At 41.6% G+C, this 15,314-nt stretch overlaps 1 protein-coding gene across 1 annotated transcript in view; it reads right to left on the minus strand.

Annotated features, from left to right (window-relative positions):
- Window positions 1-15,314, minus strand: part of maea (macrophage erythroblast attacher, E3 ubiquitin ligase) — a 133,215-nt gene that overhangs the window by 38,128 nt on the left and 79,773 nt on the right. Inside the window, exons 4-5 of the mRNA XM_078223199.1 lie at window positions 14,692-14,814; window positions 7,407-7,483 (exon numbers count right to left, since the gene is read on the minus strand). Of these exons, the coding sequence (XP_078079325.1) occupies window positions 7,407-7,483; window positions 14,692-14,814 (200 nt within the window). The remainder of the gene's footprint in view (window positions 1-7,406; window positions 7,484-14,691; window positions 14,815-15,314) is intronic.

Consider the following 15,314-nt stretch of genomic DNA (forward strand, 5'->3'; position numbering starts at 1 on the left):
TCCTGTCACTGTTAAGATCTTTAGACGGTTCAATGAATCATAAGATTCAGGGTGCTTGTGTCCACGCTAGCCAAACAACTCAGCTGTGTGGAGTAATGGGTTAATGATTATGTTAGTGGGGGGATCTTATTGAAACTTACAGGATACTGCGAGGCCTAGATAGCGTGGAGAGGATGTTTCCACTAGTAGGAAAAACTAGAACCAGAGGGCACGACCTCAGGCTAAAAGGACGATTCTTTAGAACAGAGATGAGGAGGAATTTCTTCAGCCAGAGAGTGGTGAATCTATGGAACTCTTTGCCGCAGAAGGCTGTGGAGGCCAGGTCATTGAGTGCCTTTAAGACAGAGATAGATAGGTTCTTGATTAATAAGGGGATCGGGGGTTATGGGGAAAAGGCAGGAGAATGGGGATGAAAAAAATATCAGCCATGATTGAATGGCGGAGCAGCCTCAATGGGCCAAGTGGCCTAATTCTGCTCCTATGTCTTATGTTGAGATCGTGATATTATTAAAGTGTGTCAAGAATGAGATGACCAAGAGCCTTCAAGAGGCAGAAATAGTCTGTGTCCTAGAAACCATGTACTTACAGGGAAGTCTTGTAAATAAATAGTTTTTAGAAAACTGCATATTGACTATCTCCAGTCACTCAGACCAATTTGAACCTCCACAAAACATGGTGGCAGACCTGGAGGTCACACATCAGAAAGCCACAGGTGCAAATCTGAAACCGATCTGCTTTGAGACATCGAAGATCAAACCCAAAAAGTACCGCTGAGGTGCAGCAGGAAGATGTGCACAATGTTGACAGTGACTGAAAAGCCACCACCCTTTCCAACACACTGAGCGTCTGCATTAAGGGCAATGACGGGAAGTCTGGAATAAGAGTTTGAAAGGTACCGAATAGCTTCACATTTACAAGGGAAAACTCAGCAGCATGCAGATCTGGTCTTTCTACCTCCAGTAGGGCTATTAGCTGATGTCTTGTGCGGCAAGGTGTTGACGAAACCTCAGCAACGTATGTCGAGGTATGGGGGCCTTCAAGAATATCTTTGAGAAGCCTCAAGAAGAATCAATGGAAAGAACAAAATTCAACCAGAGGAGCCAAAGTCTGGGTGAACCCATTGATCCTTCTATTAACGATTTATAGTAATCAGCTAGTATGTGCAGGTACTGAGCCTTAAAACCAGAGTCCATTCATGACCATATTATAGTCTGTGGGCTCTATAACATGCTGCCAGATCGTCTGCAATCCAAAGACAATTCAACCTAGAGAAGACCTAGAGAAGTACAATTGCAAAGTAGGCAGAGATGCAGCAGCAGTCAGGGTGTGACTTGGAGAGACATCATGGCTCAGGAGAGGTTGATCCACTAAGTGTGGCTGAAGTCAGGAATCCAGTTCACCCAAAAGCCTGCCAAAATTATTGAAGCAGCAGGAAAACCCTTCTGCCAGTCATAAAATATTTCAAATGGAGCACAGAAAATGCCCAGCGGGTGAAGCTGATTATTTCCACTGGAGCAAGACCAGACATTATAAATGATTCTTAAGCATCTTAAGAATAATTGAAAGGCAGAGACACACAAAAGTCTATCATTCTGAAATACAGCAAATGGATATAGGGGCAATCAAGATGAAGTGTTTTTGAGGAAAGAAAAGATCCTAAAGTAGCAGTCTGTAGAGCAAGCTGTCAAAAGTTGCAGAACAGAACTTAAACTGGACATAGCAGCTGCCAGTTTTATCAGTCAAAAATCAGACTGACTTAAAATGTGGAGATCTAGCTGTTAAAAATAAAGCTACACAGGCCAGAAGGCACAGACCTCGAAGTGAAGGGCCAGATCACAACAAGTGAATAGAAAGTCCTAGATACCCCTGGAGGCTACAGGGAATCAATTCTTCCAACAGTATCATGAGGAAACTGATGACACAACCCCAACGGAGAATACTACTCAAGTTGACATATGGGAGGGTTGGCAAATCACCAGACGGACGCAACCTGCAAGGTTATGACATTGGGGAAAGGTGGTATGAATGTAAATAGAATTTAAGTTTTGAGATCATACTTGGGGTAAATATAGAGCAATAGGTTAATGGTTCGTTTAACGAGACCTTGATGTTATTAATGATGTGAATGCAACATCAACGGTCAGATGGCCAAGAGGTTTCAAGGGGGGAAAGATACACAGCAGTCTGAGTCCTAGAAACAGGGAAGTTTTGTAAATAGTGTAAATAAATGGTTTCAAAAAATACTACACCGATTATCTCCAGCCACTCGTAAATCAAGTTGAACCTCCACAAAATAAACTGGTCTCACTCCCTTGCTTCTTCCCAGTAGTCCTGCAAATTTTCCCTCTTCAGGTAATTATCCAATTCCAATCACTGCACATTTTTCTATTCTGCAGGATGTGTGTTCGACTCACGAGACAACCCTCATCTCAAAACAATCTTTCGTCCAGATAGGTAGATTTGCAATGAAACAAACCTTAGGCACAGGACCCTGACCACTAGAGGGGGCCCTGCGCTGACCAATCAGAGCCTTATTACTCTGTATTTGCTGATAGGCTCAACAATGCACCTATCAGCAGGCAACGCAGACTCTGACTGATGAGTCTGAAAAAGCGGGAAACCTGGACAGAATCATACAAAAGTGCGCACGTACGCGAGGAATAAAGAGGGTGACTGGGCAAAGAGGGAGAGGCATTTCTTTTTGTGCCAACCAAATAAACTAAATCAAACAAACACAGGGACTAAGCAATAAGGAGAGCCCCCAGAAAGAAGGGAATCGCCTGAACCAAAAGACAAAGTGGGAAGAAAACATAAAACATTAAATTAAAATGTAATTAAAGTAGTCAATAATACACCCCAGTCCCTGTGGTACCCAACAGGGACAGAAGGCCTCAATGGTGCCCTCGGACATGGCATGCTCCCTCTCCAGGAATAGCCGGCTGCGAACGTAGCCGTGGTAGAGGGACAGACATTCAGATCGGATGACCCCCCTCAGTCGCCCACTGCCTGGACCTGTTTCTGGCAAGCTTCACCAGGCCCAGGAGCAGGTTCACAAGGAGGTCCTCCGCCTTCCTCACCTCCCTCCACACTGGGTACCTGTAATCAGGAGCCTGGGACAAAGTGCAAACAAAACATCAATAAATGTTTTTTTAGGTACCTAAGAAGGGAGTGAGGCAAGGCGAGCAACTCAACCCAGGATGGGGCAGCAACAATGAGGTGAGAGATGCTGAAAGCCACCACGAGGTAAAGTCAGCAGCCAAGCCAGGGGTGCAGCAGGCAACTCAACCCGGTGCTGAGGGTATGCCAGTAACAGTGAGGCGCCGAAAGCCGCCACGAGGCAGGGTCAGCCACTGAGTGAGGAGACAGGTGTAGTGGGCAGGCAACTTGACCCAGGGTTGTTGGCAGAACAGTAACAGCAAAGCAGGAGGTGAAATCAGCTGCTGCGCAAGGGGAGCAGACAAAGCGAGCAAGTTTATGACTTTACTGGGTGGAGTCAATAATGCCTTAGCCTCAAGACAACATAAGGCAGGAGGCTGCCTTGAAGATCCCAGGCAAGCGAGGTGTGAGGGGGCTAGCCAGGGTTGCAGACTTGCAGTGAGGGAGAGTGGGTGAGGGCCAAGTTACATTTTGGAGTGCGGAAGAGATTGTGATGGGGTCGGGGTTAGAAATCATAGAAACCCTACAGTGCAGAAAGGGGCCATTTGGCCCATGAGTCTGCACCGGCCACAATCCCACCCAGGCCCTACCCCATATCCCTACATATTTAGCCACTAATCCCTCTAATTTATGCATCTCAGGATACTAAGGGGCAATTTTAACATGGCCAATCAACCTAACCCGCACACCTTTGGACTGTGGGAGGAAATCGGAGCACCCGGAGGAAACCCACGCAGACACGAGGAGAATGTGCAAACTCCGCACAGTGACCCAAGCCAGGAATCGAACCCAGGTCCCTGGAGCTGTGAAGCAGCAGTGCTAACCACTGTGCTACCGTGCACTGGGTTGCAGTGGGAGAGTGTGTTTGAGAGGGAGGAATGGACAGGAGAAGATTGGAATGAGCGTTCTTTGACATCCAGAATCTCAACTTCATAGTTAACAGATGAATCAAAAACTTTTGCAGAGCTTGAATTGAAGGTGACAAAAATGTGGGCTTGACTGTGCCAACACCTACTCTTTCAGACACTTGATTAAAATCAAATCTTCAGCAATATGAAACGACACTATCCATCTGGCAGTCAAAAATGCAGACAATTAAAGCTGAGGCAAGAGGATGAAGCTGGGCAAAAAGGCACTTTGTCATTTTACTTTAAAAAGTTCAAAGTATTGAACAGTGCATATTCATCCTCATTTTGCAGCTTCCGCCTTTGCGTTGTGTGAGACGATGGGCAAAAAAAAGAGGACCACAGGGTCCCACCAACTGTGAATCTGCCTCTGCGGCAAATATACCCTTCCTTGAGCACAAAGAAAACTGCATACAGTACTTCAGGTGAGATCTCAATTGAAGCAAACATCCTTGTTCTTGTACTCCATCTTGCAATAAAAATGCACAAGCCATTTGCCTTCTTAATAGCTTGCTACATCTGCAATGTAATTTTCTGCATCTCAACTGGAAGGACAACATGGCTGACAGTGTTCCAGTACTACCTCAGCAACTTCACTATTTGGCAAAATCTTGCTGGATTGTTCCTTGAACTTGTACTATCCAGCAAAGGTTCAACTTGCGGAGTAAAGCACATTCACTGTTGCTCCTCAGACTTTGCCACCCTTTTGCTTTGCTGCTGCCAAACTGGTGTCTACATTTTACCTGCAATGTAACTGTGTTGCAGTGTAAAGATATTACACTCGCAAGAGCTGAGCTGTTTCAGCGCCACTCTTTTATGTGATTGATGAACCAACTGTAATTGTTGTGGCTAACTAAACTTCTATTGTAATTGATCTGTTGGCTGCAAGAATTGTGCTGAAACAGCTCAGCTATTGAAAAACTAATTACCATGCATTTTAGTGTAGCCAGATTGCAGCTGATACAGGTTAAGCAGTTGGTGAACACTTTACAGGCCAGCAAAAAAGTGGAATGTAATGCTTATTAGCTTTTACTCTCAAAAAAAAAGGTAGTACACAAAAGATTTACAACAGAATGCCCATATTTCTTAAAGACTGACATGAGTCTGAGGATAAACATACCTTTCCTCTGCACCTGAGACAACTTGGATATTATGGTGTTTAATGACGAGTTAAAATAATACCCCACTCACAGCTGACCAGTAGCTATTACGTGCAACAGCCTTATGTTGAATCATTAACTCTGACGGCAGAAATCACAAGACTATCCAACTTTCAGCCAAAACAAAGGTCATCGAATATTATAAAAATAACACTAGCATGTATATAATGAGTCACAAGAGTGGACTGGTCGTACAAGTTCATTTCAAAATAGTGATGGGAAAAAAATTCTCAGGGTATCAAGCAAACTATGACAGCAAAAAAAGCACATCAGAAAGTTAAATCAGAGTGTATACTGAATTTTGGACAAGCTGAAAATCTATCTGCAAAGGCACAATGTTTTCATGCAGTCAAAACACCTAAAATTATGAAGACAGGCAATAATCTTGCAGCACGTTACAGCTGCTTATGCAGTGGGAGGAACCACGGAAATAATACGGCCATTGATTTGGGCTCGTGGAAAAGGGGGAAAAAGGCACAAATACATCTTCCGGTGGATAATATTAGGCCAGAGGTTTTCAGAAAAGTGGAAACTGAAAAGAATGGAATGCATTAAAACAAAACATGTAAAGTTTGGATGGTCATTCAGAACCAGAAGAATGGCCCTCTGCTTAGAAATGAGGCATAAATGTAATCATAAAATAAAGAAGCCTAAAGAATGCACATTTAAAAAAATAATAATTGCGAGGAATACTACAGGTCATTTGTACCATAAACAAATGCACTAGGGGCATAGATCAGCTGGATAGTCAATATATTTTCCCAAAGGTAGGGGAGTCTAAACTAGAGGGCAGAGGTTTAAGGTGAGAGGGGAGAGATACAAAAGGGTCCAGAGGGGCAATTGTTTCCACACGGAAGGTGGTGAGTGTCTGGAACACACTACCAGAGGTAGTAGTAGAGGCGGGTATAATTTTGTCTTTTAAAAAACATTTAGACAGTGACATGGGTAAGATGGATATAGGCCAAACGTAGGCAACTGGGACTAGTTTAGGGGTTCAAAAAAAAAAAGGGGGCAGCATGGACAAGTTGGGCCAAAGGGCCTGTTTCCATGCTGTAAACCTCTATGACACTATAACAAAGTTTAAATAGGTTTTCTAACTAATTTTTTCCAGTTCTGATGAAAGGTTATCGACTTGAAATGTTATCTGTTTCTCACTCCATAGGTACTGCCAGAGCTGACGGGCATCTCCAGCATTTTCTACTTTTCATTTCAGATTTCCAGAATCTGCAATTTAAAAAAAAAATATATAGGTTTGCTATCTTCTCAGCAAACTTAGTGCTGCAGAAGCATTAATCTGATGTGAAGGAGAATGAAAGGGGTGGCACGGTAGCACAGTGGTTAGCACTGCTGCTCCACAGCTCCAGGGACCTGGGTTCGATTCCCGGCTTGGGTCACTATCTGTGTGGAGTTTGCACATTCTCCCCGTGTCTGCGTGGGTTTCCTCCCACAGTCCAAAGATGTGCAGGTTAGGTTGATTGGCCATGCTAAAATTGCCCCTTTTGTGTCCTGAGATGTCTAAGTTAGAGGGATTAGTGGGTAAATATGTCGGGATATGGGGGTAGGGCCTGGATGGGATTGTGGTCGGTGCAGACTCGATGGGCCAAATGGCCTCTTTCTGCACTGTAGGGTTTCTATGATTCTATATAACGTTGGCCTCAATGTTCAGTTTCTGCAGAATGTGAAAAGGAAGCAATGCTAAACTGGTCGGCACAACTGGAGGGTCAGTGTGTGCAACAGAAATGCATGCGTACAAGCTGCCGCCATGACACCACATTCAAAACATGAAAACTATGAATAAGCATAGATATATTCTGAGGGTAAATCATGCAATTATAATGGTTTACAGGAGTTAGGAGGAAGCAAGTGTCTGCTCACTGCAGACACCAAAAGGTGCAAAAAAACATCAAAATAAGTAAAATGACTAACGTTATTTAAATTTAATTTATAGCCCTCGTGTTAAAAAGTATCAAGCTGACAATAAATTCTAACAACATTATCCACGTTTGAAAAACACAGCCAATAACAGCAATGGATCATTAGTCATTTTATAATTCCAAATTAGCACTTATATAATGTTAGTGATAGGACTACACCAATGAGTTAAATCAATAGAAATTTTATTTTCAGACAACACACCATATATACTTTGCACCTTCACATTTCAAATGGTAATTTTATAATGTACCTGACAGCTTCCAGCCTCTTGTTTTGTCGAATGAGTTCAATGAACTCCTGAATCCTCAGACTGAACTCCAGGCAGCTCTGTTAATACAAAAGAACTGATTTAACTGCAAGTCACATGAAAACAAAATCAGCAAAAACAAACCTCAGTAGCATGAAAGTTAAAGTTTATTTATTAGTGTCACAAGTAGGCTTACATTTACGCTGCAATGAAGCTACTGTGAACATCCCCTAGTCGCCACACTCCAGTACCTGCTTGGGAACCTTGAGGGAGAATTTAGCATGGCCGATGCACTTAACCTGCACATCTTTCGGACTGGAAACCCACGCAGGCATGGGGAGAACATGCAGACTCCGCACAGACAGTGACCCAAGCCAAGAATTGAACCCAGATTCCAGGCACTGTGAGGTAGCAGTGCTAACCACTGTTACCGTGCCGGCCCAAAGGAAGCCAGTAAAATAAATGCCACAGCTTGCCTCAAAGCAGCAGTGAGGCAAACAGTTTTTGCTATTACTTGTGTATAGATGGAGCTAAATGCACAAGTCTAGAAAGTTGCTGCCCCTGATGTGCCATTCCTCCGTAAGTGGTGTTGTAAATATTATCTCACCATCCGATTCCCTGTTCAAATGTAGCCCCATTATTTAATAAAAGGGGAGAAAAAAACAGAACTACAGACCTGTTAGCCTGACATCAGTAATAGGGCTAATGCTTGAAACTTAAAATGTGACAACTGGACACTTAAAAAGAAAATGGTAGGCTTGGGTAGAGTCAACATGGATTTATAAAAAGGAAAATTATGTTTGTGTATCTCAGTGGTGGACAACCTGGAGCCCAGGGACCACATGCAGCCCACAAGAGATTTTGTTCACCATTGCCCATGCACAAGATTAACATATTCCATTGGTTTCTATCCAGTTTTCTTTCCGACCATATGATTAAAGTGATATGCACATAAAACAAGGTCACATGAAGCAAGGTGCATGTTGATTGCACACATTGACTCAGATCTGTGAACTCCCTCTGCATCCAACGTGTAAATATTTTTGTTTTTAACATTTGAAGTTGAGTATTTTCTAAACTGTAAGAAATATTTGGTGTGCATTAAAATGTATTCAACCTCATTCATGAGGTCATGGCTAGTGAACAAGCCTGGTTTAAATCCTACAGTTCAGGGACGAAGGAGGGCTGCTCATGTGGCCCATTCAACAGCCTCGGCTGCCTATCACTGGTGTAACGTGTCAAGAGTGTTTTAAGGATGTAACTAGAAGAATAGAAGAGGGGATGCGTGTTTTGCATTTTCAGAAGGCTTTTGATAAAGTTCCACACAGGTCAGTAAAGCAAAATTAGTGCAAATGGAATGGTTGCAATGTATTGGTATACCAGAACAGGTGTCAGAGTGTGGTGACTCAGGAATTTTCACAGTAACTTCATTGCAGTGCCAATGTAAGCCCACTTGTGACACTAATGAATAAATAAACCTCATTTGACATTAGCAATTTCGACATGAACAATTTTAATTGTTAGTTCCTGGTTCAACTCATTGACAAAGGAACGCTCAGTTATTACAGGACTCTGGTGTCTTGGAGAGAGTACCATGTCATTTGGACATCCCGCTGTCATCAACTTAAAACTTTCCATAGGATTTTGCATGTTATATGCAAATTAGAGTCCAACAAATAGGTGCCATTCACTCGCCACTCTGAATAATTTGGCCCACAGCATACTTATCACTTGTTGAAGTGGATGACATTTTGGGTTAATTGTATGGAGCTCAAATCAACTGCTAACTTACACAGCCAGATTCACTCGTACGAAAACTATATTTTTTTCAAAATTGTTTGTGCTCTTCCAAATGACGCATTGTTTCAGCAATGATATGAAAACAATGGCACGGTTTGAAATGTGGATTATTGCTCTGTGGGTTTTTATTTAAATGTCAGTAATTCAAAGCGCTCACCATGGTTATGATAACATCACTTTTTAAACAATCCATTACATCCATGACACTAAATATAGTGACATTTTGGTTGCTATAGAAACCTCACATCTGGGAGGACATTTATGTTGATTTTAAAAAGTCCACCTTGGAACAGTGATAATTTAATTGACTTCTCGACATGTTTGGACACAATATTCCCTCGACATGGTCAAAGGAGCTGTATTTCTATTTGGTGGTAGGGAAAAGTCCTGCTTTGCCTATACCTTATTATAGCACTTCGCACACCTTAAAAGCAAAAATTCTTTTTCAAACATAGGCACCTTTTAAAATTTAGAAAACTGAAACATGTGCCAGAAATTATTATTTCTTAAGTGATGGTGACAGACCACACCCAATATCACATCCAGTGCTGAGCTTGTAGGTTGGGCTGATTGGAGGCCAAAGCTAGATGCAAAATGGATGGAGCAAAAGCTTTTTAAAAAAAATTCATTCATGGGATGTGGGTGTCGCTGGCTGCGCCAGCATTTATTCCCATCCCTGGGAGCATAAGAGTCAACCACTTTGCTGTAGGTCTGGTACATGTCAGCCAGGCCAGGTAAACACAACAGATTTCCTTCCCGAAAGGATATTAGTGTACCAGTTGGATGGTTACCACAAATCGATAATGGTTTCACGGTCACCATTAGGCTTTTGATTCCAGATTTTTATTGAAATCAAATTTCGCCATCTGATGGTGGGATTCTAACCCAGGACCCCAGAGTATTACGCTGGGTCTCTGGATTACCAGTCCAACCAGAGGGTGATGGTTCAGTAAAGAAAGAACACAGACTGAAGATAATGGGCACAAAACCCAAGGAGGAAATGGGTTTATGGTGCATGTTGTGATCTGAAGTGCACTACCCGAAAAAAAATTGATGAATCCAACTTCAATTTGAAAAGAATCTATCAAAAGGGAATTGGATATATACCATACTTGAAAAGAACAACTTTGTAGGCTCTGGGGGAAAACTCAGGGGTGAGGGAGTAATTGAATAGCTATTTCAAACAGCTGATCGCAACACGATGGCCAAATTACCTCCTCCTGTGCTGTCTGATTCTATGATGACGTTGTTGATTTCTTGTGGCAGATGAATACAATACTGCTTTGTTATTATCCATTATTCGACGATATTTCACTTTTAAGGGATGCGAACTGTAGCTTGATTTTAAAAAAAATTAGGGTAGGAGATCCTGGGTTTACTTCACTACGTCACTGCCTCCCCAATACTTTCTCACTAGTCCTGACAAATTCAGAGTACAGATCATTTCTATTTCATCAGAATGTTCATTGCTGATTTAATTCCATTACTAACCTGGGGTGGTAGAGTGCTGTATTGCTCCTGCATTTTCAATGGGAAGAATAGTTCTCCTCTACCAAACCGCCCCTCAAAATAAATATCAGCTTTTCTTCAATGTATTCACTTGACTTTCATCATACTTCTCCTTCACTGTCATACCATGCATTATGTTATGGTCACTTGTCTTATCTGCTCTTGTTCATTCCACATTATTAAATCCAACCATGAATCTTCCCTTATTGAGCTTTTTACATATTGAGTTAGCCGGAGTCCTTGTAAGGACACCATTTCCTTACAGAAGTAGCAGTCTTGATTCAATTATCTAGAACCTTGGTTAGACCACATCTGTAGAGTAGTGTGCGCAGTTTTGGTCCCCTCACCTCAGGAAGGATGTTACTGCCATAGAGAGTGCACCAAAGACTCACCAGACTTGTTCCTGGGATGACGGGGCTGTCCCATGGAGATGGGAGAAAACTGGGCCTTTATTCTCCAGAGTTTCAAAGAATGAGAGGTGATCTCATTGAAACCTACGGTGAGACCCCCCACCCCTCCCCCGAAGACTTAAAGGAATAGACAGGGTAGTTGCAGATGAGAGGTTTACCTTGGTTGGGGAGTCAAGAACCAGAGAACAATTTCAAAATAAAGGGAAAGCCACTTAAAACAGAGGAGAAATCCTTTTATTCAGAGACTTGTAAATCTTTGCTCAGTGATCAAGTATATTTAAAATAGAGACTGACAGATTTCTAAATATCAACGACATGAGGATATAGGGATAGTGGGGGAAAAAGGCATTGAAGTGAAAGATCAGCTACGATCCTTTTGAATGGTGGAGCAGGGCAGATGAGTTGAATGTTCTATTCCTGTTCCAATCCACTTTTTCCTATCTCTTCCATCCAATTAATATCAAGATAGTTTTAAGTTTATTTATTCATATCACAAGCAGGCTTGTATTAACACGGCAATGAAATTACAGTGAAAATCCCCTAGTCGCTACACTCCGGCGCCTGTTCGGGTACACTGAGGGAGAATTTAGCAGGTCAATGCACCTAACCAGCACGTCTTTCGGACTGTGGGAGGAAACCTGAGCATCCGGAGGAAACCCATACAGACATGGGGAGAACGTGCAGACTCTGCACAGACAGTGACCCAAGCCGGGAATTGAACTTGGGTCCCTGGCACTGAGGGGCAGCAGTTCTAACCACAGGTGCCAGCATTGGTGAAAGAGAGGCGAAATCCCCCATGATTATTGCATAAATTTTGCTTAATTCCCTAAATAGTTTGCATTTTTCTTCCTCCACCTCCCTTCAACTGTTAGGTGGTCTGTAGATTGCATGTTTATTGAGTGATTCCTTATCACTTTGTATCACTATACCTATGGATTCTATTTTTGTCTTGCTGATAGCTGCGTCTCTTTTTTTAACTTCCATAATATTATTCCAAATAAGTACAATTATCCCCACTATCCTGTTTCCCCACTTTACTATTTCTAAACATATTTTACAATGCATTAATTCCCCATCCTGATTTTTCTGTAGTCAAATCTCAGTAATTCCGACCATGTCTGGTTCCTCCCAACACGTTTGCTTTCAACTTCCCTGCTTATTGTATAGATATTTGAACCTTATTTTTATTAACTATCTTTGTAAATTCCCATTCTAGTTAATTCCTTTGCCAACATTGTTCCTTACTTTATTCTTTCCCATGTTCTCCTGCTTTTTAAAAAAAAACATTTAAGCTGCTTACATTTCTTGTAGGTCCCTTCTTTCCCTTACTAGTTTAAAACCTTCTTCACTTCCCAATTGTCCCTTTGTGCTCAGGCATTAGTCCCATCTCAGTTCAGATGGAACCCATGCATCAGTACAGCTCCTTCTTGGCCCAGAATTGGTCCAAGCGCCAAGAACCCTTCTTCCTCACACCAGCCCTTTAGCCGTGTGTTGAATCATCTGATCGGTCTGTTCTTGTCAAGTTGCATGCAGCTGGGGCAATAGATTTTTCAAAAACGTCTAATTTTATGATTCACGTTACAGGAACAATTTATGATTTTTAAAAATTGTAGGTTGGGATTTGGAGTGTTAAATAGAAGATACACCTGGGGGAAAATCTGGCTCGGAAGCTAAGTTAACGGGCCCAAAGAAATATAAATTCAATGGAAAGCCTGTGTTTATTTAATAAGGTCATGATGTGGAGATGCCGGCGTTAGACTGGGGTAAGCACAGTAAGAAGTCTCACAACACCAGGTTAAAGTCCAACAGGTTTATTTGGTAGCAAATACCATAAGCTTTCGGAGCACAGCTCCTTCGTCAGATGGAGTGGTCTCTGTTCTCAAACAGTGCAAACAGACACAGAAATCAAATTACAGAATACTGATTAGAATGCAAATCTCTACAGCCAGCCAGGTCTTAAATGTACAGACAATGTGGGTGGAGGGAGCATTCAACACAGGTTAAAGAGATGTGTATTGTCTCCAGACAGAACAGCTAGTGAAATTCTGCAAGCCCAGGAGGCAAGCTGTGGGGATTACTGATAACGTGACATAAATCCAACATCCCGGTTTAAGCCGTCCTCATGTGTGCGGAACTTGGCTATCAGTTTCTGCTCAGCAACTCTGCGCTGTCGTGTGTCGTGAAGGCCGCCTTGGAGAACGCTTACCTGAAGATCCAAGGCTGAATGCCCTTGTTTACTGAGGCATGGTTCTACAAAGTGATAAGGAATCACTCTCAGTAAACATAGTAAACTCAGTAAACTCTCAACCTGGTGTTGTGAGACTTCTTACTTTATTTAATAAGATCAGAGTTAAAAGGTGTGAAAGCATTGAAGTTCTTTTGTCTCCATTGGGATTTAAACTATTCATGTAGGTCCCAGATCAAAGATGAATTTGGAAGCTCGGAGGAAGAATCATAGGACAGTCAAATAGAAACTTTGTTTCTCTCTCCATTGATGCTGCCAGACCTGCTGAGTTTTTCCAGCATTTTCTATGTTATTTCAGATTTCCAGCATCCACAGCATTTTGCTTTTACTTAAGCGTTTGGAAGCAATAGGTAAACAAGGAAAAGTCTTAAAAGGATTCAAATTCTCTTCGGATCAAAAGACAAATTTGGGAATTGAAGCATTAGTTGGAACCTCTATCTGGCACATCCCAGGTTTGGCATGAGCCATGGGGATAGATTGCAGAGGGGAATTTTTTTGATGTGGATTTCGCTGCGATTTCAGATAGACTAGGATGGGAAGTGTCCTGTTGAAACTTTGGTTTAAAATCCAAGGCCGGAATGTTAAGGCCATGCACGCCAGTGCAATTTTCCCATCTCGCTGCAGCGAACTGAGATTTGGCTGGGCGCCAAATTTTCCAACTTTGCTGTAGTAGGAGCGTGATGTGAATGGCCGATAAGATCGTGCCCCAAGTGTTTATGAACCATAGTATTAAGTTAGTAGCACTTGCTTTGTCTAAATCTTGTATAGTAAAGTTGTTTAAATACGAAATCTTGTGGCATCCTGATTCTCTCAGTTAATAACAGTTCAAATTTCCTTTCTAACGACTACCACCATTGAGATCCTGCTTTTCAATTTACAGCCTTACAACAAAGTGTATAGGTTTATTGAAGAGTAATTTCCCAAACTGTTTGTCCACCTAATCCCTTCTCTTAAGGGATGATAAAAAACATAAGTTAATGTGGGGATATAAATGTGGGAAAAGGTTTATTACATGCTTTTTGGAAAGCTTACTATTGAAAGTGTAAGCTTTCCAGTTACCTAAATTACAAATGGTATTTCAACATATTCAAACTATTCCTTCAATAATTAAAGAAACTTTCAACACTGTTTCCATTTGTAGAAAACAATGTTTTGCTTCCCAAGGTAAAGGTTTAAAACACAATTTGGAAATTCGAGCTATGGCAATAGTGCTGGTCTCCAGCTGCAGCAATCATAATACACGTACAAACTGGTTAATTAGCAAGAGCCACTCAAAGCTAACTTGACTAATAGCCAAGAGCTACAATTTATTTTGAGGACATACCTTCATCTTCCTCAGCCTTGATTTGTTGTCATGACACCAGGCCAGACAAGTAGCTGTCTCTTGCCTTTCAAGTGACTCTTCTACCTCCTTTGCTGTAAGAAACATGTCAATATTCACCAAGTCCTAGAAGAGAAAAGCAGAAGAGTACCATGAAGGACATGCCTGGATAGAAAAAAAAAGTGACATCTGCAATATAACCTCACCAATTATGGACTTAGTGTATTTCATCCCATCCAATGAAAAACAGATCAGTACACATGAAATATTCTTAAACATTCATTTTACTATACGGTACTTCAAGGTTATGATCCAAGTTCTGAATATTACACTGTCAAAGAAAAATTAATTGTATTCAACACACATCTATTTCAAAGCAATGTAATCAAAGATTACATTTCTGACCAAATACAACCTTCTTGAACAATTAAAGGAACAAGCCTTTAATGAAGAAAGGATACAACTGGATAGTTAACACTGCTAACTGAGCTAACACAGGTCAAGCTAATATTAAAAATTAATAAACCACAATCAAATCAAAGTACCTGATTAGATTTGTATTTTGTCACCAGTTCTATCGCTAAAATTACATTGGATTCATACAGACACAAAGACCACTACTGACC

The sequence above is a fragment of the Mustelus asterias genome, chromosome 1 (assembly GCF_964213995.1).
Source record: "Mustelus asterias chromosome 1, sMusAst1.hap1.1, whole genome shotgun sequence".
In the NCBI taxonomy this organism is placed as follows: Eukaryota; Metazoa; Chordata; class Chondrichthyes; order Carcharhiniformes; family Triakidae; genus Mustelus; species Mustelus asterias.